The sequence below is a fragment of the Enhydra lutris genome, unplaced genomic scaffold (assembly GCF_002288905.1).
Source record: "Enhydra lutris kenyoni isolate GAN:26980312 unplaced genomic scaffold, ASM228890v2 scaffoldscaffold6, whole genome shotgun sequence".
In the NCBI taxonomy this organism is placed as follows: domain Eukaryota; kingdom Metazoa; phylum Chordata; class Mammalia; order Carnivora; family Mustelidae; genus Enhydra; species Enhydra lutris.
This window is the reverse complement of record NW_019154090.1, coordinates 43,129,244-43,154,550: the sequence shown is the minus strand read 5'-3', so window position 1 is coordinate 43,154,550 and position 25,307 is coordinate 43,129,244. Positions and strand designations below refer to the sequence as shown.

Sequence of the window (25,307 nt, the reverse complement as noted above, 5' to 3'; positions counted from 1 at the left end):
TTCCACTGTAAAGTGGGTCTACATCCCTCCCACGGAAGCTGGGTAGGCTGTGTGACTGCTCTGTCCAATAGCATATGGCAGAAGTGATGCTATACCCCCCTCCAGGCCTGGCCTCAAGGGGCTGGCACTCATTTCCTGTCTCTTGAAACACCTGGTCTTGGACTGCTCACTGTGGGAGAAGCCAGCCACAATGTCAGAAATCAGGTTACCCTCAGACCGCCAGACTGTAAGAAGACCAAGTGATGGCGAGAGACCCTGGGGAATAAGATGAGATGGAAAAGAGGGGAGGAGCGAGATATGCACAGGCCATCTTAGAAGTAGATCCTCCAGCTCCAGCCAACACCATAGCGCTCAGAGACAAGCACCCAGCCAAGCCCCTCTTAGATTCCTGACCCACAAAACTGAGGAAGACAGAAGGGTTATTTTTAAGCCACTGAGTTCTGGGGTAATATTTTATGCAGCAATAGTGAACAGGAGCATAAAACAAGGTAGGCAAGTTCTTGAGAAGAGGAAATACTCTCACAGGGCCAAAGGGTCACTGGACCAGAATGGGGAGGGGTGCCATGGCAGAAGCAAAGCCAGAGAGTTCCAAACAGACTACACCCAAACAGGTCAAGGGTGCTGAGAATTCTGGTCATGAGAGTGTGGTGGGTCAACTTGGCCTCAAGTACCAACTCAAGGCCAACTGGGGCAGAAAAGGCCTCAAAGAGCCATTTGGGGGAATTATGCCACTTGTTCCTCCCTCCCAGGTAACCAGAAAAGGGATACCCACATTAACTGCACACACATCATATGACAGTCCCCTCACCATCCCCACTACTAGAAAGGCAGTTCTGCTAGGACCGCCTACTCCCCTTGACCACACCCCTTCTATTAATCCCACCTGCCAGGAGCCGCCAACAGAGCAAGTCAAGGACACACAAGTGGCACTTTCAGGTAGCCCTTCCAGAAAGCATTTCTCCCATCCCCCTTCCCAACAGCCTCAGACTTTCATTGTGGCTCCAGGTGGTCCCCAGGAGGTCAACTCCAAACTCTACAAAACACATGACCTAAACTGAGTCACAAAGTCCATCCCATATTGGTTTAAGGGTAGCCATGGGACCTAAGCTGGCCCAATCAAAGTGACCTTCAGGATGTCTGCTTGAAATGCAGAGACAAAGACTTACTCTCCTTCCTGGAATGGTGAACTGTGAAGACTGCAACCATCATGACCATCCTTCAGAAGGCCTGCCCGAGGACAAGGCTGAAACGCACAGGGGAAAGCAGGACTCAGAGAATCCCAAAGAGACAGTCACAACAGTGATGACGAGGGAATCCAGCCCAAACTGACCCTGAATTCATCATACCTCCACATGCTTCAGTCATAAAGCAATAAGGTCTAGTTCACTAAAGACAGTTGGGGTGGGCTGGGCCTAATGGAAAGAGCTGCAGCTAGTGAGGAAAAGCATGAAAGGTGGGGCGGGGAGGGAAGAGAGACAGGGAATAAAGGGGACAATCTTCCTGATATTCAATCTTTAACAACAAGTTAAGAAAAATAAACTAAATATAAATTTAAAATAAAGTTCCAGGGGCGCCTGGGTGGCTCAGTGGGTTGAGCCTCTGCCTTCGGCTCAGGTCATGGTCTCCGGGTCCTGGGATCGAGCCCCGCATCGGATTCTGCTCAGCAGGGAGCCTGCTTCCCTTCCTCTCTCTCTGCCTGCCTCTCTGCCTACTTGTGATCTCTGTCTGTCAAATAAATAAATAAAAATCTTTTTTAAAAAATTAAAAAATAAATAAATAAAATAAAATAAAGTTCCAGTCATTAAAGAGGAAAGGAGTGGGCACCTGGGTGGCTCAGTGGGTTAAGCCTCTGCCTTCAGCTCAGGTCACAATCCCAGGATCCCTGCTGCTAGGCCTACTTGTAATCTCTCTCTCTCTGTCAAATAAATAAATAAAATATTTTTTTTAAAAAAGAGCAAAGAAGTGAAAATAAATGCAAAGTCTAATTAAAGTCAATAGCCAAGACATGGAAGCAACCTAAGTGTCCACTGATAGATGAATGCATAAAGAAGACGTGGTATATAGACACAACAGAATACTATTCAGCCATTAACAATAAAGAAGGAGGAGGAGGAGGAGGACATCCTGCCCTTTGCAAGGACATGGGTGGACCTTAAGGGCTTTCAGTCAGACAGAGAAAGACAAATACTACACAATCTCACATACATGCAGAATCTAAAAAACCTATCTCATTGATTCAGAGCACAGGTTGGTGATTGCCAGAGGCAGGGGGTAGAAGGTGGGTGAAATGGGTAAAGGTGGCCAAAAGGTTCAAACCTCCAGTTGTAAGATAAATAAATTCTGGGTTATGGTATGCCATAGTGACCAAAGTTAACAATATTGTATCACAAATTTGAAAGTTTCTGGGAGAGGAGATCTTAAAAGTTCTCATCACAAGAAAAATAAACTGTTACTATGTGAGGTAAGGAACTAACTGAACTTAGCATTGTGATCATTTCACAATATACCAATGTATCAAATCATCTGCTGTACAGCTAAAACTAATAGGGTGTTCCATGTCAATTGCACTATAAAACTAGAAAAAAAATTTTAAATTTTTTTTCAAAAAGGAAATTAAACTACTTTAAGTCTTAAAACTGCCAAAGTGGCCCCAAGAACCCTAAAATAAAGAAAACGTATTTATTAGCAGTTGGTTTGTGTTCCATCATCCTTTCCACTCTCAGAGGGCATTCCAAACTGGAGTAGAAACAAAAAACCCAAAATTAAGCAAAACACAGCAAGCCTGTAAAACATGCTCTCTGCTTCCTGTCCTACTGAAGACCATAAAAGAGATAAAAAGCTGAAAGAGCAGAGAGGCACTGTTGTTCCACTGAAGTATTCCTCAAAGTCCAAAGGATTTGGAAATAAATTTTGATTAAAACTCTTTGCATAAATCACGTCAATTTTTATCAAAACGATCAGATGTATCATATCCCCACGAACTTAAATTGTGGTCCATTATAAAATTGTAGTGTTTATAGTACACTGCTTCAGGCACTTCAGAGAATTATCTGGATAAAATACACACCACTTCAAAAAGTAAAAGGAACACAAAACACCTAATAATACACCAAACACTACTCTTTAAGGACTCAGATGAAAGCTGTTTTGTTTTCACTTGAGCATTCTTTAACAACCACTAGTGTTCTCCCATTTAAAGTGCCTTTATTTACACTTTTATAATATTCCTTGTGCTCATCCTTTCAAGGGGCTTCTAAAATATGTCTGAGATTACTCAGAAATGGGATGATTGTACCAATACCAAGCACAAAAGACAATGATGACAGCATTTAATCTTCAGCTCAGCAAAGAGAAATAATTATTCAGAGGACGTGACTTAATTACTAATTTTGGGAAGAAACATTTTTGCAACAACGCCATGCCAAAGAATCCTGGTGGACACAGGGTGGGAAAAAGTACTGGAGACATCCATGACCAGAATTATGAATGGAGCTCTAAACTTGGATTATTTCCAGAAGAGGCAAATACATTCTACTCTACCAGGACCCATGGAGAGAGTGGGATTTGATTTAAGGCAGGGGTATCCTGATCATGGCAAAGGGACACTTCACACAGCTAAGAGAAGAATTAAAAGAAGAAAAAATATTGAAGAGAGATAGGAATATCACTCTTCTAAACAAGTGAATCTAATAAGCTGACAATCCTCAATGTGGGGCTTTGCTACAGAGCTTCAAAATCAGGCTGTAACTTCTAATCCTTAAGGTTGATAATAGGTCCAATAAATAAGGGACCAAGCTTTGTCTCTTCCAGAGAAAGTCAAAGTATAGGAGATAATACAGAGTTAACTATTAACAACTCTTAGACTCTACAAAAGGGTATGATGGCAGCAAAAGAAACTGCAGTTAGATACTGAGACATTCTACTAAGAAAAGTCTCACATTGAGATGTATTACCAAAGGAGGCTAAACATTCTAACAGCTTTGAAATAAAAGGCAAAACATGATGGTATTAAATGCAATCTGCACCCCCCCAGAAACATGAAAACAGAATATGAATGCCCCCTTAAACAGACTCATAAGATCAGATTTACAATTCTCTCATAAACCAGGACCACTATTCCAAGGCATTTTTCTAGACTAGCCTCAGTCAAATCAGGTTGGCTTTCCCACCAATAAGCAGTTAAGCAAAGACCTATACCTTCACTGTCCAATATGACAACCATTAAGCACACAAGGGTATTAGGTATGTGAAGTGTTCCTGGTCCAAACTTACACACCAAGATTTAGCAAACCTTAGCACCAAAAAGGAATGAAAATTATCTCAACTTTTTATATTGATTGTGAGGTGAAATCGTACTATTGTGGATATATTTGAGTTAAATAAAATGTGCTTTTAAAATTAATTTCACCTGTTTCTTTTTACTTTTTTTTAATATGGCTATAAGAAATTAAAAATGACACCTGGCTCACATTTGTGGCTTACCCTGTATTCTCTGTCAGACATGATAAGCAAGCAAAATTAAACACCACTGTATCAAACACATTTCTGGGTTGCTAAACATTTCACATGTGAACAGAAGAAAGAAGAAGGATAAACAGTACCAGGGGCCTTTAGAGGACTCCGACTCCGACCACAGCAGAAGAAAGCAGCCACTCTGCTGTTTCAAGGAAATAATAAGCACAAACAACAAACTTTCTGGACAAGGAGATACTGTAATTGCAGATTCCTTTTCCCCCTTCTGGATGTGTCCCAGAGACCCTCCTCTTGGGCGGGCTCACCCTCTTGCCTACCTTTGATGAGCTCCGGCCTGTATGTCTTCCGCAGCTGCTCCAGGAAGCTATTGTAGAAGCTCTCTGCCTGCTCTGTGGGCATTGCCAGATGAAAGTCAGGCTTGTTGCCCTTGAGGACGCACTGGAGGGTGAACTGGCTGATGCAGAGCACCTCGTACTGTTTGTCCATCACACTCTTTGACCAGTGTTTCCCGCTCTCATCCTCAAACACACGCAGGTTCAAAATCTTTCTGACCCTATGAATAAAACAGTGGGGAGAGCTACCTGAAGAATCGTTAAGCACCCCCAATGCACTCCATACTTCCAAAGTGTCGCCAGCATCCTGTCGAATAAGGACATAATGCTGACATAATATTCTACGTAATACATATATGTAAGGACATAAGGAGAAAGTTATTTGGGCCTTGGGCAAGTTACTTATCCACTCTAGGCCTCAGTTTCCTCACCTATAACATGAGATAGTAACAGACCTACATCACAGGGCTGTTTCGGGATTCCTTTTTCTTTTTTTTCTTTTTTTTTTTTTTTTTTTTGGCCAGTCCCCCAGCAGCTACCCACGGGAACCAGAGCTATGAACAACCACTCACTAACTGCTCCTTCAGGTTGGTGGAAGTATCAAGACATGGATCCAATTCTAATTTCTTTTACGGAAGAATTCAGTCTTTACACTGGAATAAACAATACCCCATCTTTACACCCTTTCTTTGAGCTACTCAAAATGAACCACTGGGCAAACACCCTGGAGAAAACTCAAGATTACTGCAAATATGCAAAAAGTCCTGGCAATAGCCTCCCTGACAACTGTGTTACATGCCTCCTGAGCCCCAGGAGGGCCTTTCTTATAAATGTGGATGACAAAGAGCAGCCGCTTTGGCAAGGAAGAGGACCAGGGAACATTTAGTCCTTAGCGGGAATTAAGTTCCCAGTCTGATTCCAACCTAATTCAAAGGGACCGTGGGTGGAATTATACCCAGGTATGGGCAGCAATAGGCAGAATAAACAGATCTACATACATCTGAAGCAAATGTGCCATGAGGTGCTAGGGGTGGGAGGGCAAACACGGGGACGGGGAAGGCGGCCTGTGCTTAGAGAGCCAGTCAGGAAACAGCAATGACAAACTCCCCCATCCCAGTAAAAACAGCACCAGCTTCCAAGTCAGGGAGCCTAGAATCTAACATGAATTCAGGCTTTTTGCTACATAGGCGTTCATGATCTTAGGCAAATAATTTAACCGTCTGAGCTCCAGATGCTACATGTACAATAGACAACTGAGCATTTTTTAAATGCATAAATGGTGCCCAGATCATATTGCTCAAACTGGAAAGAGAAATCATTCATAAGAAAAGTTCAGTTCTGCATTAAGAGAACGGTTCGGGATAAAGGAACAAATAGGGACCAAGGCCGCAGGGTTCCAGCTCTGCTACTAACTTAGGGGGTGTCACCTGACAAATTAGTCTTCCTCAGTCTCTTCATCTGAAAGACGGAGATAACCCTCTTACATCAATGGGACACAGATAACAGAAGCTCACTTCATAGGAATAAAATACTATCAAAGTTCCAGTGTATATGGGGCACCTGGGTAGCTCAGTGGATTAAGCCTCCGCCTTCAGCTCAGGTCATGGTCTCATGGTTCTGGGATCAAGCCCCACGAGCCCCCGCATCAGGCTCGCTGCTCAGCAGGGAGCCTGCCTGCTTCCCTCTTTCCCTCTGCCTGCCTCTCTGCCTACTTGTGATCTCTCTCTCTGTCAAATAAATGAATAAAAATTTTTTTAAAAAGTTCCAGTATGTATATATATAATTTAGAAAGGTCAGTACATAGGCAGGTAGACAGAAATATAGAAATAGAACCATTACACATCCCATTCAGATAGCAATGACTTCAAAATGCGCCTCTTACATGTGTTCCACTTCCTTCTGTGTATCTTCCAGAGAAATACCCAGCAACACACAGATGCCCCGTCCAATAGCACTTATTTGCTCTCCTCCAACTAGAAAGGAAACAAAAAGTTAAAAAGACTCAGAACCAAACAGGTGCCATGACGCACTTTTAAGTAATCAGAGGAATGTTTAAACATCACACGTACTTCTTATAACTTCTTTGACAAAGTCTGTAGGTACTCAAAAATGAGTTTCATAGGGGCGCCTGGGTGGCACCCAGAGTCCTGGAATCAAACCCCACATCAGTCTCCCTGCTCAGCGGAGAGTCTGCTTCTCCCTGTGCCCCTCACCAACCCCGCTCATGTTCCCATCTCTTGAGCGCTCTCTCTCTCTAATAAACAAGTAAACACATAAAATTTTTTAAATATTTTTAAAAAATTAGTTCCATAAATGCAGTAAGATGATAATCAAGATTTATGTCCATTCTGATTTTTTTAAAGATTTTCTTTATTTATTTAAGAGAGAGAGAATGAAAGAGAGAGAGCACGAGAGGGGTAGGGTCAGAGGGAGAAGCAAACTCCCCACCAAGCAGGGAACCGAAGGCAGTAGCTTAACCAACTGAGTCACCCAGATACCCCATTCTGATTTTTTTATCTGGAATGAATGAGTTCTTAAATGAACAACCACTAAGCCAAATTTTAGGACCATATTTTTATCTGGGTTACCATGGGTAAGATACCTTAAACTTTCCATAGCAGAATATGCCCATCTGTAAAAACAGAACAGAGTTTTCCTCCCAAGAGAATCCAGCTTTAATTAATTATTAACCCAGTATTAATTCTCTGAAAGGAGATACCTTCTTTTCTTGGGAATCAGCAAATATGGTAACACAATATAGAGACAGCACAAAATAACAGACATTTATGTCAGAAAAATAAAGAAATAATTTTTCGACTTACTACAAAAAGATAAATACATTGTACATAAAAACCATAGTATAAAAGGTAAGCTTCGGGGCAGCTGGGTGGCTCAGTCAATTCAGCGGCTGCCTTCAGCTCAGGTCATGATCTCAGGGTCCTGGGATCAAGCCCTGCACCAGGCTTCCTGCTCAGCAAGGAGCCTGCTTCTTCCTCTCCCTCTGCCTGCTGCTCCCCATGCTTGTGTGCCCTCTCTCTCTCAGTCAAATAAATAAATAAAATCTTAAAAAAAAAAAAAAAGAAAGAAAGAAAAATTAGAAAATAATAATAATAAATAAAAAATAAATGAATAAAAGATAAGCTTCGGGGCGCCTGGGTGGCTCAGTGGGTTAAGCCGCTGCCTTCGGCTCAGGTCATGATCTCAGGGTCCTGGGATCGAGCCCCACATCGGGCTCTCTGCTCGGCAGGGAGTCTGCTTCCTCCTCTCTCTGCCTGCCTCTCTGCCTGCTTGTGATCTCTCTCTGTCAAATAAATAAATAAAATCTTTAAAAAAAAAAAAAAAAAAAGATAAGCTTCAAGATGCCTGAGTGGTGCAGTCAGTCAACATCCAACTTTTGGTTTCGGCTTAGGTCATGATCTTGGGGTCATGGGATCAAACCCTGTGTCAGGCTCCAGAGCTCGAGACTCTCCCTCTTCCTCTGCCCCTCCCCACTTCTCTAAAATAAATAAATAAATCTTTTTAAATAAGAAAATAATTACATAAATACAACTTAAGCTTCAAGTCTGCAAACTTCTATTATTTCCCAGTTTGGTACTAAACTTTACATTCTAAGCCAATGACCTCCAAATCTCTTTCAATCGTGCATCTCACCCACAAATGAACAGATCTGTGAATATATATTCCAAACATTTGTGTATGTACTTATAGTCAAATGTACACTTCACTACTATGATGCAGTATCTCAGTGCTAGCACAGTTCTTTGGCCAAGATCCATCGTTATGATGGTGAACCTAAATCCATACTTCAAATGTTAAATCTTTATAACTTTCAAAATTTTAGGCCACCTTTTTAACTTTTTTGAAAGATTTTATTTATTTATTTGAGAGAGAAAGAACACAGAGGGAGAGTAAAAGAGAGAAGCATACTCCCAGCTAAGCAGGGAGCCAAATGCAGGCCTTAATCCCTGGACCCTGAGATCATGACCCAAGCCGAAGGCAGACACCAAACTGACTGAGCCACTCAGGTGCCCAATTTTTGGCCAACTTTTTCCCAACTCTCATTAGATTATTGATGTCTTGTTATTTACCATCTATTAGCCTAATGTTCCAATCAGGAGAAGGGCAGACTCTGACATTCCCTTGTTTGCTTCTGCTGGATAATATTATCTATAAATATACCTGACAAGGCATCATAGACTGAAAAGTGTTGTCATATCCTGCAAGCTAAGGAAAGAATGAGAAACCCCCCTCTTCCTTCACCTGACAAGGGACCACCTGACATGCAGACCCCAGGGGAGTATCAGCATCAACACATTCCAACGCAAATATCAATAAAACTTAACTTCTCTTCTTTCTATGCTAAAAAGTATTTTCTTCTGCACTGCTTTGCTTATAATGGACTATGAGTGATTTACAGTCCTTTGAGCCAATGACTCAGAAGCTGAAACAGAAATAATCTATCCTGAAATAACCAGTAAACAATTGGGGTGGTTGGCTTGTTTGTGTTGCTTTAGAAAAAGCTTCTGGCTTTATTTGTTCTTTAAAGAAGTCATTATTTTCTTATAATATCAATAATATATTTTTTTAATTTTCCCCAGTTATGTTTTAAAAGCTTAAATATAATGGTTATTCAGTTATAGCCACCATTAAATTAATGCAGAAGCATTACAGAAAATTTAGAAAATAGGGACGCCTGGGTGGCTCAGTTGGTTAAGTAGCTGCCTTCGGCTCAGGTCATGATCCCGGCGTCCTGGGATCGAGTCCCACATCGGGCTCCTTGCTCGTCAGGGAGCCTGCTTCTCCCTCTGCCTCTGCCTGCCATTCTGTCTGCCTGTGCTCGCTCTCTCTCCCTCTCTCTCTCTGACAAATAAATAAATAAAATCTTTAAAAAAAAAAAAAAAAAGAAAATTTAGAAAATATAAGAAACAGGAAGGAAAAAAAGAACACCAAAGACAAAAACTTTGATATTACAATCATTTCCTTTTTTAAAAATTTTTTTAAAAAGATTTTACTCATTTATTTGTCAGAGAGAGAGCACAAGCAGGGGGAGAGGCAGACAGAGGGAGAAGCAGGCTCCCCACTGAGCAGGGAGCCCAATGCAGGGCTCAATCCCAGGACCCTGGAATCATGACCAGAGCCAAAGGTAGACGCTTAACCAACTGAGCCACCCAGGAACCCCTCAATGATTTCCTTTTGATATTTTCTCTATCCATAGGTTTTACTCCATATTTATTTTCAAATACTGTAATAATATCGTACATAAATTTTTGTGTCCCATCTTTTAACAGTGCATAAGGATTTTTTCATGTTATAAGCTTTTCCTAAACATCTTTTAATAGTGACATCCCATCAAGTGGAATAGTTACATTCTATCCACTGGACCAACTAACCATCCCATTTGGCTAGATATATGGTTTGTTTCAAAATTCTCACTTCAGTAAATAACACTGTGGGGGAAACCTCTGTATACTAGACTTTAGACTTTACATTTTAGACCAGTCTTAAGTTCACAACAAAACTGAGCAAAGATACAGAGATTCAGGGTGCCTGGGGGGCTCAGTCAGTTCAGCGTCCAACTCTTGATATCTGCTCAGGTCATGATCTCAGGGTCATGAGATCAAGCCTTGCATCTGGCTCTAGCCTGGTCATGGAGCTTGCTTAAGATTCTCTCTCTCCCTCTCCCTCTGCTCCACAACCCCTCTTTAAAAAAAAGAAAAAGTTACTATACTCACTGCCCCCATACATGCATCACTTCCCCATTGTCAACATCCCCCACCACAGGGGTGCATTTGTTAAAACTGATGAACCTGCACTGACACATCATTATCACGCAAAGTCCATAGTTTACTACATTAGGGTTCACTCTTTGTGTTGTACATTCTATAGATTTGGACAAATATACATTAACATGTATCCACCACTACAGTATCATACAGAGTAGTAATTTCACTGCTCTAAGAATCCTCCCTGCTCTGCCTATTCATCCCTCTAAATCTTTTCCGAAATAGATTCTAAAAAGTAGAATCACGATTCAAAGTGATTCAAATCACTACCTGAAGAGTTTCATGCTTCTCCCTCTCCCTCAGCCACTCTCTCATGCTCTCTCTCTCTCTCAAATAAATAAAATTTTTAAAAATATTTTTTAAAGGTGGGGGGGGCACCTGGGTGGCTCAGTCAGTTAATCTGCCTTTGGCTCAGGTCATGGTCCCAAAGGGGAAATCCTTGCTCAGCGGGGAGCCTGCTTCTCCCTCTCCCTCTGCCTCTTTGATCCTCTCTCTATCTCTAATAAATAAATAATTTTTTTTTTAATTTTTGAAGAGTTTCAACATTTTTATAATCTATTACTGTCTTAGTAAGAAATAAATTATGCCCCAAAGTCTATCTATAACATAGTCTCCTCTCCTATTTTGGAGTAGTTTTGCTTCCCCCTCCAGGGACAAGTAGAAGAACTAGGAGACCAAAAGAGTTCTTTTATTACTGACAAATTAATTTCCAAGGGGAAAAAACTTGAAAATCACCATTTTAGACAACAGATCACAGGGCTAGAAAAGACGTGAGATATTCGGTCAATTTCCCATGCATACTGGCATCACCACTGACTTCTACTTCAAGAAGAATTCACAACCTCTCAAATTAACTCATTCAAGCCCATTTTATTTTTTTTTTTTTTAAGATTTTATTTATTTCTTTGACACAGAGACAGATCACAAGTAGGCAGAGAGAGAGGGAGAAGCAGGCTCCCCGCTGAGCAGAGAGCCTGATGTGGGGCTCGATCCCAGGACCCCGAGATCATGACCTGAGCTGAAGGCAGAGGCTTAAACCACTGAGCCACCCAGGCGCCCCTCAAGCCCATTTTAGATCCCCTTCCCAACATTACATGATTCTATTCAGATTTTAGCTGCTGAAGCTGAATGATAGGACATGAGAGCTACCACACTTTGCCGCCTGAGTAACCAAATGAACATGTTCAAAATGTTCCATAACAACGGTTTTTAAATTAAGATTATCACAATAACCACGCTAAGACATCAAAATGTACTTGACCAATCTCATTGAGTCTGCCACATACTAAGATATGACTCCTATTATCCTCTGTCCCAACCATAAAATTGAAAGTGACATTTTAAAACCCCCATAATAAAATGCCATTCGTGTACAACCACGTTTCAGTGAAGCCAGTCACATTCTAAAGAAATCAGAAAATCTTTCCACTACAGTTCAGCTAGAAGGCCTAGCTAACCTGAAGTTCCCTCCAGTACTGAGAGAATTCCATTTTATTTAACAACTTCCCACAATTAATACCCTTCTTTTTTTAAAATACCCTTCTCTTTTTTTAAATACGCTTCTTTTTTAATATGCAGGTTTGCTGTTTTTTAACTAAAAGCACCCAATTTAAATAGCAAATTAAAATCATTCAAACTATTCAGCAAATCTCACAAAATACATGTTCTCAGTATGTCAGATCAGCAGAATGAAGAGTGCAAGAGAAGATTAGAACTTAATTTCCTCAAAGTCCACTCACTGTTGGTGATGACCACATAGAGCAGAATACAAGATTTTGCTGAAAAAAGCAAAAAAATCTTTTCATCTATTAATTTCCCATTTTAGTTAATTTAAATATTAACTGAAAGGCCAAAAAACTTTGTTTTAAAAAGCCCATAAATCCCAAAGCTATTCTGTTCCCTATTACTCCAGGACCATATTCAAAACCAGTTAACAGAACAGCTTAGAAATCATTAGGCAGCATTGAAAAGTAGACTCTCAGATCTAAATACATGGTTTTGCTGGGTTTAGTTGTTTCTTCAGGGAATTTTGTTGCTTTGTTTTTAAATCTATTTAAAGAACACAGAGTTGGTGTGGACTGGCTGAAGAAAAGGATATTTGGAATTACTTGGGCTGAAACAATACTGTAAGTATGAAAAAAAAAAAAACCAGAAGACTAGAATACAATCTAGTATTAGTCATTAAAAAAAATTTTTAACATCTTTTTATCTTGGTTTGACTTTTTAAAACGACTACCTTATATACATTAATCATCTGGATCTCTGATGTTCAAACTAGACTACAGTGATCCAGTAATGACAAATGGCTGGGTGGCCTGGTCCACAAGAAACTGGTGGCAAACAGAAATAATGGATCCAGAATTCTTTAGATTCTGACCCCACCCCTGCATGGTTAGAGAAGTGAGAAAGAGAGGTGTCCTGGGGGCGGGGATCGTTCTGTATCGAGTCTGGGCGGTCACGTGGGTGTGCACAACTGTCAGAACTCATCCATATGAACAACTCTTCATATCTATGCATTTTATTGGCAGTCAAGCTCCATGAAAATTGGGACCTGTAGACAATGGGTAAAAATGGGAAATTTAAAATATAACGTTGTAAGGGGCGGATGGCGGTATCCTTGCTCGGGAAATGCTGCCTACGTGTTGTTTGTGCAACACTCCACCGAAGAACGGGCCATGGGGATGTTCGGAGGTTCTGCCACCCGATACTCGGGACCAAAAACAAAAAACAAAACAAGACAATACAAAACAAAAACAACAAGATAATAAGCCGCGTTTATCATGAACCCAAAGAAGAACCCTGCAGTCAGGGCCGCGCCAGGGCCCGCGGGGCACGTGGACTGCTCCGTGGCCGCGGCGGCGCCCGGAGCCAACCCGGAGACTCCGGGCTGCGGGGGCGAGCTCGCCAGGGCCCGCAGTGGCTGCAGCTGCCTCGGGGACGGCCCGGGGGAACCCTCACGGGGGCGGCCGGGGACTGCCGAGCGCGGGGTCAGGGGTGGCTCCTCCCGGGCCCGACCCCGGCCCCGCCCGACTGACCTGTGACGCTGGCCCGGGTGACGCGCTGCACCACGGCTTTCATGGCGGCGGCTGGGGCGAGCGGGGCGGCGCCGCACTCCTTCCGGCCTCGCTACTCTGCAGGTGGCTCGACGGCCGGCGCCCTCTGCGGGTGACACCAGGAAGCGCGCAGAACCGCCGGGTCCGACCCGGTTGGCGGCGACACGCCCACGTCAGCCACGCCCATCCACAGGTCGGCCCCGCCCGCGTCGGTCACGCCCACCTGGTGATAGGTCCCGCCCCTCCCTTGGTCCCGCCCCAGCCACAGGTGGGCCCAGCCCCCCACCGGATCCCGAAACCCCCGCCCGGGCCCCACCCCTTATACAGATTCAATCCCTGCCTAAGCGGCAGCTGTGTTACTCACATTCCCGACCTAAGAGCCAATCATCCCTAAATCCCTGTTTTGTCCTGAATCTCAATACTGTGTTTCTCCTGCCACCCGTCCACCCCTCTGTCCCGATGCTCCCAAATTCCTTTTCCCTTGTCTTCCTGCCTCGGTGTCTTCTCAAAAACCAGACAAAATAAAATCTGCTTCCTAAAATAGCTATTTAACTACGGTATGTAAGTATTCATATGACTTAGCCATGCCATGGCCGTTGCACAGGTCTATGAGCCTGTCATTCTAATTCCTCAAATCCTAATACTTAGCAGCTTCCCCCACCCAGCGTTGTTAGATTTAAATAAAATAGACTGTGTAAAAATCACTCGAAAGCCGCAAAGGACTGTACAAGTATTACCCTAACAAATTATTATCGCTGAGAAAAATAAGCCCCTTTCAGGGGCACCTAGGTGGCTCAGTGGGTTCAGTGTCTGCCTTCTGCTAAGGTCATGATCTCAAGGTCCTAGAATCAAGCCCCAAGTCAGGCTCCCCGCTCAGCAGGGAGTTTGCTATTCCCTCTCCCTCCCCTCCCCTCTGCTCATGTTCTCTGTGGCTGTCTTGTTCTCTGTCTCAAATCTTAAGATAAATAAAAAAAATTTTTTTTTAAATAAGCCCGCTTCAGCATGCCTTCTTCTCCAAGCCCTCTAATAGCATTAGTGGGTGTAGAGTGATGACATTCAGAACAGGCTACTCCCAAAATACGGCACCTTGGCATATCGAATACCATAACAGAGCTTGAGAAAACAGCAGGATCAGAAAAGTCACACTGAACTTCCCATCACCCTTCTCTCCTGAAACCAGTCGTAAATACTTGTGTGCCCTCCCTACAACTTGATCTGCAAAGACAAAGGGATGGCAAGAACAAAGAGACCTTGCTAAGTACCTCCCCCCCACCCCCCCACCCCCCACCCCCCACTCCCCACCCCCGTTTACTATGCTTACCTCATACTCCTTGACCTATTATATTCCTCCATGATGTCCACTCTCCATCAAAAATAGCATAGGAATACACAAGTCTGTTTCTTTGAGCCACATTTTCTCGTGAAGTCTCCCTGTCTTGTAATTAGGTTGGTGTACTTTTCTCCCATTAATCTTTGTCAGCTTAATTCTCAGACCCAACCAGAGAACCTAAGAGTGAGAAAAACTTAAAATTTGATGTTTTTTACATTTAATCAGCATAGTTCATACATTTTTATGTCAATATCCCTTTACATTCTTAAAAATTATTGAATACCCTAAATAGCTTTTGTTTATCTGGGTTATATCTAAAGAGATTGACTGTATTAGAAATTACAACAAAGAAAAATCGTTAAACATTGATTTATAATACATTCAAAAACAACAATAATAAAGTGATATATGTTAACAGTAGAGCATTGAGGTCATTACACACCATGGCACCTCTGGAAACCCCCATTGTACACTCCTGAAGGAGTAAGAGTGAAAAAGGCAAATATTGTCTATACATTATTATAGAAAGAGTTGGCAATCATAAGTCCTCTCGAGGGACACTTTGAGAACTGTTGGATTTGATAATGGCATTAAATCAATATAAATTTCCTGATTTGTATGTAAGAGAACATCCTTGTTTATAGAAAATGCACACCGAGGGCGCCTGGGTGGCTCAGTGGGTTAAGCCGCTGCCTTCGGCTCAGGTCATGATCTCAGGGTCCTGGGATCGAGTCCCACATCGGGCTCTCTGCTCAGTGGGGAGCCTGCTTCTCTCTCTATCTTTCTGCCTGCCTCTCCGCCTACTTGTGATCTCTCTCTGTCAAATAAACAAATTAAATCTTTAAAAAAAAAAAGAAAGAAAATGCACACCGAAGTATTTAGAGATAAAGGCACATCATATCTGCAATTTATTCTTAAATGGTTTGGAGAAAAATAATATATACAGAGAAAATATAGTGAGTGATAAACCAAATGAAATAAAATGTTGGCAGTTTGGAAGGGAAAGGACCTTAGTTTTCTGTAAGTTGGAAATTTCAAAATAAAAGTTTTAGGGGCTCCTGGCTGGCTCAATCAGTAGAGCATGAGACTCTTGATCTCAAGGTTGTGAGTTTGAGCCCCACATTGGGTGTAGGGATTCCTTAAAAATAAAAATCTTAAGGTTCTAAAAACATACCAAAACACCAAGTTCTTTTTTTGCATTTAGTGAACTCAGAAAGGTCAACACCAGGGGCTTCTGCCCTTGGAAGGACCTCCTCCCCTCTGCACACCTTCTCCTTTGGCTTCTCAGTTGCCGCTCTCCCCAGGGTCCTCCCCCCTCTTCCTCCACTCCAATTTGCATGTGACAAGCCTTCAGGGCCCTGTGCACTCTGGTTTTTCCTCTCCATTCTCATATTTAAAATTCCACTTTCATGCCACCAACTCTCCCATTTTCATTTCTGCTCCAGTTATCTCCTATGAGTTTGTGCTTCCAAATACCTTCTTCACATCTCCATTTCCATGAGTCACAGATATCACAAAGTGAATAGATTTTAAAAGGAACTCAGGATTCCCAATCCTGTTGTATAACAAAGCATGTGTCTGATCTTTGTTCTGGGTTTCTGGCACAGAGCTTCTAAAGTCTTCAGAATCTCCCATGTGATAGGAATGGGTTTGTTCTTCATGCCCCTTGATCACCTCTGACTTTATGCTATGAAATCAGTTCAGATGGAGAGCGGGTCACCAGAAAGACCCATCATGTGAGTCATTGTGGCAAATTATGAAACTTGGGGGAGTCACAGAAACTCCCAAATTTGCAGCCCATTGGTCATAAATACAGATGACCTGGGGACCCCTGAAATGAACCTGGAATCTGAAAAGCAGCCTTGTTGGGGACATGCCCCTTAAACTTGCTGGGTGGGAGCTAAGCCTGCATGCTTAGTGCCAGGACCGAATTGCAGTACAGCGGTTGGTGTTAGAACTCCACAAGCCCTCCACACTCCACCACCTGGGTCATCACTATCTAAATAAATGACTCCAATGTTTATTAGAGTCATAAGTGACTCATAGTTGCCCCCTTTCCCTCTCCCCAGGTATCTAGTCCATCAACAAATCTTCTCACTCTCCAAAACATACCCCCAAGTGCCCTCTTCTCTCCACCGCCATGTCATCCTGTCACATGCTCCCCGTCATCTCTCACCGGGATTTCTTCCGCGGCTCTCTCACTTGTCTCCCTACTGCCACATTGTTTCCCGCTCCAATCCAGTCTCCACAGAGAAATAAAAGTGATATTCCTAGAGTATATACTCTTCTTTTTCCAGGTGGTGGTCTTCTCTACATCCCTCAAGCAAATCCATTTGTTCCTACCTCAGCACCTCAGCATGTGCTGGTCCTCCATCTGGTATATTCTCCCCCTATTCTTCGTACATCTTGCTCCTCTCCTTCAGGTTTTCAGCTCAAAGGCTTTCTCCTCAGACAGAATTTCTCTGACCACAGAGACTAAAGCGTCCCTGTTCCCCAGTATTTCCCAGCACCATCCCATGGTTCTTCCCTCATATTCTGGCAACTTTCTCTCTCTCTCTTTCTTAATGTTATTTAATTACCTAGAAAGAAAGAGAGAGAGCATAAGCAGGGGGAGGGGCAGAGGGAGAAGCAGAGTTCCTGCTTAGCCGGGAGCCTGCTCCGGGACTGGATCCCAGGACTGGGATGGAGACCTGAGCCAAAGTCAGAGGCTTAACTGACTGAGCCACCAGGTGCCCACATACTCCGGCAACTTTCAATTACTCTAGTGCCTGTTAGGCTTGTTCTGATCATTCATGTCTCTCACGAGCGTGAGATACCCTTGTATCACAAGGCGATACCCTTGTATCCGAAGCGCCTAACACAGTACCCAGAGCTCAGATAATATTGTTCAATGAATAAGAGTGTGAATATAGCTCTTTGATTAACAATGTACCCTAACCTTATAGTATGGCTGTGGCTGTTCTAGGGATTCTACCCAGACCCAAAACCCGAGGTACAATAGACCATCTCTTCCGGATCCTTCCTCTGAAGCTGGGACATCTTGCACGGAAGCCCCTGGCTCTTGGCTAGCCAGAATGAGACCACATGACCATGCTTGACCCAATCGCTGAAAGGGAGATGGGACTTAACCCCACCCCATCCCCACCCACCCACACGATTGGCTGAGATGAAAGGTTCTTGCCCCAGGTGGTTACAGGAGGGGTGTGTGTGAAGAGAGGGACTGGAGCTGTAACAATGTGTGGAGGTTGTTACTGGCATTTAATGACCAGAGAATTTGAAATGCTGAGGCTCTTGCCACACCTGGGGCAGCCCACAAATGGGATTGTCCCATCCACAGTGCCAGCAGTGCCCGATTTGAGAAACACGGGACCAACCGGGCCCCGCCCTCCAGATGGAGCCAGTCCCCCTAGAGCACGGATGGGGTGGACTCACCGGTCTATAATAAAGCAGGAACCGAGGCAGTGGACGTAGGGAAAGCAGTTAGCCGTGTCTACCGAGAGGCTGTTTTCAGCTCAGTGCCATGTTGAGCAAGTTTTATGGAAGACACTTCTGCCTGAATCCTTTCAGTTATCTCCGTAAATTCTGTAAATTGAAAGCAGGATTGCTGAATCAAAGGATATGCCACTTTCCATTTTGATACTCACAGCTAAACTGTGCTGCTGAAGACGTATGTTAACGTCTGGGTGTTATGGGCAAGACGTATGGGCAAGTATCATGCGACAAAGTCCCTGGGGTGCCAAGAGCCAAGCAGTGGAGGACTATACGAGGGAACTGACTTAGAGGTGGAAGGTGTTTACACCAGCTTCTCAGGACTACTTAAGACATAGTTTACTCCTGTTAATAATAGCATGGACACAGAGCACTTTTCTTTTTTTAATTTATTTGAGAGAGAGAGAGAGAGAGAGAGAGCGCACATGAGCGAGGGGGAGGGGTAGAGGGAGAAGCAAGCTCCCCACTGAGCAGAGAGCCTAATGTGGGGCTCCAGCCCAGGACCCGGGACGACGACATGAGCCAAAGGCAGCAGCTTAACGGACTGAGCCACCCTGGCACCCAGCAGAGAGCACTTTCTCAGTGGAAGCTCAAAACCCTGTCAGCGGACTGGGTAGATACTATGCCTCTTCATCAAAAGGAATTGAGGTTCAGAAAAGTAGAGGAGATTTTTCTATCATGGAAAGTTAAAATTTTTTTAATAAATAAATAAGGAAATGGGATTTGCTTGGAGTTACATCAGCTGTAACAGAGACCCAAGTACAGTGCCTTGAATTGCACAGAAATCGATTCTTTTCTCATAAAACACTGCACCGGTATGGTCTTCCACAGGGCCAGACAAGTCAATTCATTTTGCTGTTGTTGCTGTTGCTGTTGTTTTTAAAGATTTTATTTTTAAGTAATCTCTGCACCCAGCATGGGGCTCGAACTCAACCCTGAGATCAAGACTAGCACACACCACTGACTGAGCCAGCCAAGTTTCCCTTGTTTTTTTTGTTTTTTGTTTTTTTGTTTTTTTTCCTGTCATTCCTTGGGAGTAATCTTCATCCAAATGGTGGAATGGTCGAGCCACCTCCTTGCTCCCCCAGTAGTGTGCACTCGCTCTCTCTCTCTCTCTCATAAATAAATAAATAAATAAAATACATTTAATACTAAAAATTCATTTTGCATGCAACCTTTCTATGATGATATGGGATGCTGTTGTGTCTCAAATCATCAGCCACCATTCTATTAGACAGCAAATAAATACAGCCAATGGATAGACTATTAGTCAAACTGTTACATTCACTGGACTAAATTCACTTGGGGTCCAAAATTCACTGGACTTTTATTTTTAATAGAACCCTGATGGTAGTTTTTCACTTGTTATCTGCCCCTCACAAAAGCATAAAGCAATCTGATAATTTGAGCTTTCTGGCATTTGGATTCTAGGAAAACAAAAAGTTTTCAGCATTTCTTTCCAAAGCTTGTCATCAATAGCTCCCTCACTGTTTTATGAGACAAAGTTAGCATAATGCCAACGGCTTAAGCTTTGGCCCCTGAAAAACCTCACTTTCTGTCCCATCTCTGCTACTCCCTGTGTGATCTTAGGAATATGGTTAGACCTCATTTAGCCTCTGTCTTTTTATCTGTGAAGTTGGGAAGACTATCTTCTTCAGATTGTGGCAAGGAGTAAATGTAATACAGTTCTCAGAAACTGATCTTGAAGCGAATCTGCAAATAAGCATATCTTTACAATGACATATCCATCATCTCTGTCTGGGCCATATATGTCATTCTGGAAATGATAGATCATGTAATTCATCTTAAAAGTCTAATTCAGAGAGGTGAAGCAGAGCTCCCCTGAATTTTTTTTTTTTTTAAGATTTTATTTATTTGAGAGAGAGAACATGAAAGGGGGAAGGTCAGATGGAAAAGCAGACCTCCCTGCTGAACAGGGAACCTGATGCAGGACTCCATCCCAGGACTCGATCCCAGGACTCCAGGGTCATGACCTGAGCCAAAGGCAGTTGCTTAGCCAACTCAGCCTCCCACAGGACCCTCCCCTGAATGTTTAAAGCCCAACACTCTGCGTGCTAGAGCACATTGGACACAGTGCCCCCAAAAAAGCATGATTTTTTTTTTAGCTCCAGCTGGTGAATCTCTAATGCTTAGGAGAACCTTAACTCTGTTGCTTCTTTGACTTCTGCCACTTGGTCATATTTCTGGTTCCATCAGTACAAAATTGTATGACTTTCTTCTCTAAAAAGAAACTAAGTCCAGGAGAATCTCATGTTCATTTTGATGTATGCTGAATCTGTGATGGAAAAAAATAGAAAACTATGGCAAGGTAGTCCTCTGATATCATATCACCAGAAAGACACCCTTCCCCACCCCCCACCATGCATGCCTGATCCCTTCCACGAAACCCACTCAAATTACCTCCTTACCTTGGATGTGACACTTGACTCACTATGGTCTTTGGGCAGGCCTGGCGATGGAGTCACTGACTCCTGGCCTGCCAATGACGGAGTTCTGTCAGGATGCTATAAAGGAAAATTTTCCAAAACTTGCAGTATCAGGTGAAAAGAAAGATAGCAAGTACATTAAATGTCATTATGGAGCACTGTGTTTAACAAGTAGTGATATTGTGACCTGAAATAAGAAGTATGTATTTGGTCTTCCTTTATTCCTGATACAGAGTTCCTAAAATTCTTGGAATTACCAAAGTGATGAGAGTGACAAATATGTCTTTTGTTACATTAATGAGTTGACTTTTCGACCCCACCTAAAGAATGAAGGCTAGTTGTCAGGAGACGCAATCATGTGACTAGAGGGTGGGAACTTTCAGTCCCAACCCCAACACCCTGGGAGGGGGGAGGGGCTAGAGATTGAGTTCCATTGCCAGTGGCCTAGGATTTAATCAGTCATGCCTCTGTAACGAAGACTCCATAAAAACCCAAAAGGACAGGGTTCCTTTTTTTTTTTTTTTTTTTACGATTTTATTTATTTATTTGAGAGAGAGAGATAGAGAGAGAGAGCACAAGATTGGGGAGGGCCAGGCAAAGAAGCAGACTCCCCACTAAGCAGGGAGCTGGGAGTGGGACTAGATCCTGGGATTACAGGATCATGACCAGAGCCCATGGCAGTCTATCAAGCAACTGAGCCACCTAGGGGACCAGGACAGGGTTCCGAAAACTTCCTGGCTGGTAAAGACATGGAGATTGGGGAAAGGCATGCTGGAAGAGAACAGGGAACTTTCCCCACACCTTGCCCTGTGCATCTCTTCCAACTGTTTGCTCCTGAGTTACATTCTGTCATCTAGTCAGTAAAATGTTTCTCTGAGTTCCATGAGCTGTTCTAGCACATTAATTGAACTCAAGGACGGGGTCTTGGGAACCTTTGATCTATAGCTGGTGGGTCAAAAGAATAGGTAACAACCTAGGCTTGAGACTAGTGTCTCAAGTCCAAGGAGGGTGTTGTTGGAAAAGCTGACTGCCACAGGAAGAAGCACAGATGAGGAGGACCTGGGCTGTGATTGTGATGGGGGAGGGGGGGAGTGACAATCTTGCAAGACTGAGCCCTTGACCTATGGAATCTGATGCTATCTCTGAGTAGATAGTGTCAGAATGGAGTTGAATTATAGAATGCCCCCAACTGGTTCCCAAGAATTGCTGTGGTGCCTGGACCCCCACCACACACACACACACACACACACACACACACGCACACACGCACACACGCATGCAAATTGGAATTGGGCCCAAGAGTTCTTTTATAGGCCCACTCAAAGATTCCTTAGTTATCTGGGGGAATGTGCCTCGGTTTGACCTATCATCTACCTGTGATTAAAAACCTAGGTTTCGGGAGCCTGGGTGGCTCAGTTAGTTAAGCAACTGCCTTGGGCTCATGGCCATGAGCCCAGACTCTCAGGATCGAGTCCCATATCGGACTTACTGCTTGCTGGGGAGTCTGCTTCTCCTTCTGACACTCCCCCCATCTCATGCTTTCTCTACTTCTCAAATAGATAAATAAAATCTTTTTTTTTAAAGATTTTATTTATTTATTTGACAGACAGAGATCACAAATAGGCGGAGAGAGAGGAGGAAGCAGGCTCCCCGCTGAGCAGAGAGCTCGATGCAGGGCTCGATCCCAGGACCCTGGGATCATGACCTGAGCAGAAGGCAGAGGCTTAACCCACTGAGCCACCCAGGCGCCCCGATAAATAAAATCTTAAAAAAAAAAAAAAAAAGCCTAGGTTTCGTGATATTACACAGCAACTTGTGGATTTTTGGCCAATAAGGATAAAAGTGATTCCTGTCTGGTAAACAAGTAAACAAAACCCCAAAGTGTAGGTATTTACCCCCCTATAGAACATTAACCAGAAATCCTACTCTAACATTTCTTTCTCCAGTGCCTAAATTATCCTGCTTAACCAACTGAGCCACCCTGATGCCTCACGAATGCCTTTCAGGCATACTCAGTAATCCACAGGGCAGGGCACTAATAAAAAGTGACTGAGTCTCACAAGAGTGGAAGCCAAACACCAGCTTGGGAAGAGGCTGCTCAGACTAGCTCTAGTACTGCAGAATGGGGGTTTGGGAGAAGAGAAGCTGGTGTGCAGCGAGAGAGGCAACAAGGCAGACAAGAGCCCAAGCGGGCTCAGTGAGAGGCTGGCTGCCTACCCGAGTGGGGTACCAGGCTCTCCTAAGATCTCAACATACTTGGCTTTAGTTCTAAGCTGTCCATACACATTTTTTATAAACACCTCCTTTCTGATTTAAGCCCACTTGTGTGGGGTTCTTACTTGCAATGGTAATAGACAGTAGAGACCAGTGCAGCACTCTAGGGAACAACCCACATTGTCCTGACTTTGTATCCCCCATGTCTAGAATACTGGTAGCCACAGTTGGGGTTCAATCCACATCTGCTGAAGGAATGAGGGGTACCTGTACTGGTCCTAGTAAAAAGGTCAAGTCTCTTTAATTCAGGAGTTACAAAATATAGTTTATAACATACTTCCCAAGTACCCAATAGTACCTAAAGAGCCGCTATAAATCCCAGGCAGAAGGTGGGAGATAGGGTGATTGTAACCTTCAAAGCACTGCTAAAGCCCTATTTGCCGGCAACATGAGAGAAATAGAAAGTTACATGAAACAGTCTCAGAAAACAGCTTACGGAAGCTTAATGTGAAATTTCACTTCAATCTTTTCACTCATATAAGTAATGAGGGACACCTCTGAAATATGCAAGTTGACTTTTCCTCAAAGACGTATTTATTGCATACCACGAGTGTTTATATTTTACAGCAAAATTAAATTAAATGGATACACTTTTCATAAACATAAATTGGAAATCAAGGCATCCATGAAATGAACCAAAGTCCCGGTTTTCAGCATTCCGCAGTTAATCACGATTCTCGTCCAGGGCCACCAGTCCACGATTTCAGAAAGTTGACAATCCTGTCAGTGACTGGAACAAAATCTTCCTTGTATGTGACAATTGTTTCCAAGTAAAACCCTTTCGGGGGCTCAAGAAATTCATTTCTTGGGACATCCTTTTGCTCCACTTCATCACCTTTGAAAAATAAAAAATAAAAAAGAAAGGAACACCTGAATTATTACCTTTTAAGACAGCAGTCCTTAAATTATTAGTTAAGTCTTGGAAGGAAACAAAATAAACTAAGGTAGGAATCACCCCTACCCCCGTCAGATTCCTGACACTATTTTCTCCCTGTGAAAAAAGAAAAATAAATATGACATGACCACTATAGACACTGAAACGTGTTTAAATGCACAATACTGGACACGTGTACTTTCAGGCCGCTGATAATCTTCAACGCCAAATGTCATCTTCAGCATGGTTTTTACAGAACAGCTTTCCTGTTTCCTTTTCCGAATGGCTTTTAGCACATTCAGATCTGTGCAACCGCAGTTTTAGGATATTTCCCTCCTTTAGCAAGTCCCGCCCCATCAACTCCGCCCGTTCAGCCCCGGGCAACTAGAATCCGCTGCAGGCATCTACAAATCTCCAGCACATCTCTGAAGGCTCGGGGATTTTCTCTTCCGCCCGGTAACCGGGAAGATTTTAATACACCTCGGCGGGTGGAAGTGCTGAAACTGCTCGCCAACTGCGACCGGGCTCACCGAGGCATCACCTCTTTAAATAAATCACCGTCCAGTGTTTTGACATTTCCTCTGGAATCTTACCCAGATTCGTCAAATAAACAAACAAGAAGCAGATAGGAGGATTGAAACGGTAGTTCCGGGCAGATTCCCCTACAGCGAATTGCTCGCGACAATGGTTTTGCAGAATAAACCCGGTGCCTGCGGCACAGCGAAGCAGCTTCTGTGACCCTATCAGGACGCCCCACCGAAGGCTGCCGGAGGGTCGTACCTGGTGGCTTGTGATTTTTCCGGCTTAAATAAAACAAGGAGCCCAGGGTGGTCCAAGCGCCCAACCCATATAGCACGGACATCCGCCGGTACCAAGATGTGGCCTGATCCGGTCGCATTATGCAGCTCGGGGAGGGTTTCAACTCCGGGAGGCCTAGGGCAGAGGCGGGCCTTCCTGCCGGCGCGTCACAACCGCCGCCGCCGCCTCCAATGGAGAGCCGATTCTGGGAGGCCACTTCCTGCAATGGCCCCAATGCATCCTGGGGCGTGTAGTCCCGAAAGTCGCCCGTGGGACTTGGACCCTAAGGTGTAGGGTTCAGGGGGCTTCCCGGCTGCGCTGCTGAGGACCAGCCTCGCCTACCACGTGACACCAAATGACAATTTCTCTGAACAAGCTTCTAGCGTGGAAAATTGTAACACCTGCCTTACACAGGATTCAGATGGTATTTGTAAAGATTAAGTACACTCCTCCC

General features: G+C 43.6%; 2 protein-coding genes across 4 annotated transcripts in view; both read right to left on the bottom strand.

Moving 5' to 3' along the window:
- LOC111141744 (D-tyrosyl-tRNA deacylase 1) overlaps positions 1–13,771 on the bottom strand; it is a 177,538-nt gene extending 163,767 nt beyond the window's left edge. Inside the window, exons 1-3 of the mRNA XM_022494537.1 lie at positions 13,624–13,771; positions 6,688–6,778; positions 4,791–5,026 (exon numbers count right to left, since the gene is read on the bottom strand). Of these exons, the coding sequence (XP_022350245.1) occupies positions 4,791–5,026; positions 6,688–6,778; positions 13,624–13,666 (370 nt within the window). The 5' untranslated portion in view covers positions 13,667–13,771. The remainder of the gene's footprint in view (positions 1–4,790; positions 5,027–6,687; positions 6,779–13,623) is intronic.
- Positions 13,772–23,682: 9,911 nt separating this feature from the next.
- On the bottom strand, positions 23,683–25,013 carry LOC111141786 (small integral membrane protein 26-like). Of its 3 annotated transcripts, none has more exons than XM_022494597.1 (2): positions 24,836–25,013; positions 23,683–24,016 (listed from the first exon to the last, which is right to left on the bottom strand). In XM_022494597.1, the coding sequence occupies exons 1-2, from the start codon at positions 24,951–24,953 to the stop codon at positions 23,850–23,852; spliced, it is 285 nt and encodes a 94-aa protein (XP_022350305.1). In that variant the 5' UTR covers positions 24,954–25,013; the 3' UTR covers positions 23,683–23,849. The 3 variants fall into 3 exon arrangements, with proteins under 3 accessions (XP_022350305.1, XP_022350306.1, XP_022350307.1); XM_022494598.1 differs by having other exon boundaries at positions 23,699–23,996; positions 24,813–24,977; XM_022494599.1 differs by having other exon boundaries at positions 23,699–24,007; positions 24,836–24,977.
- Positions 25,014–25,307: the final 294 nt, after the last annotated feature.

Excerpts from the sequence above, each read along its gene's own strand:
- LOC111141786 (XM_022494598.1), bottom strand. The coding sequence starts at position 24,953 with ATGCGACCGGATCAGGCCACATCTTGGTACCGGCGGATGTCCGTGCTA. Across the intron at positions 23,997-24,812 it reads CGACCCTCCGGCAGCCTTCG|GATGTCCCAAGAAATGAATT; the intron begins GTGGGGCGTCCT and ends GTGGAGCAAAAG.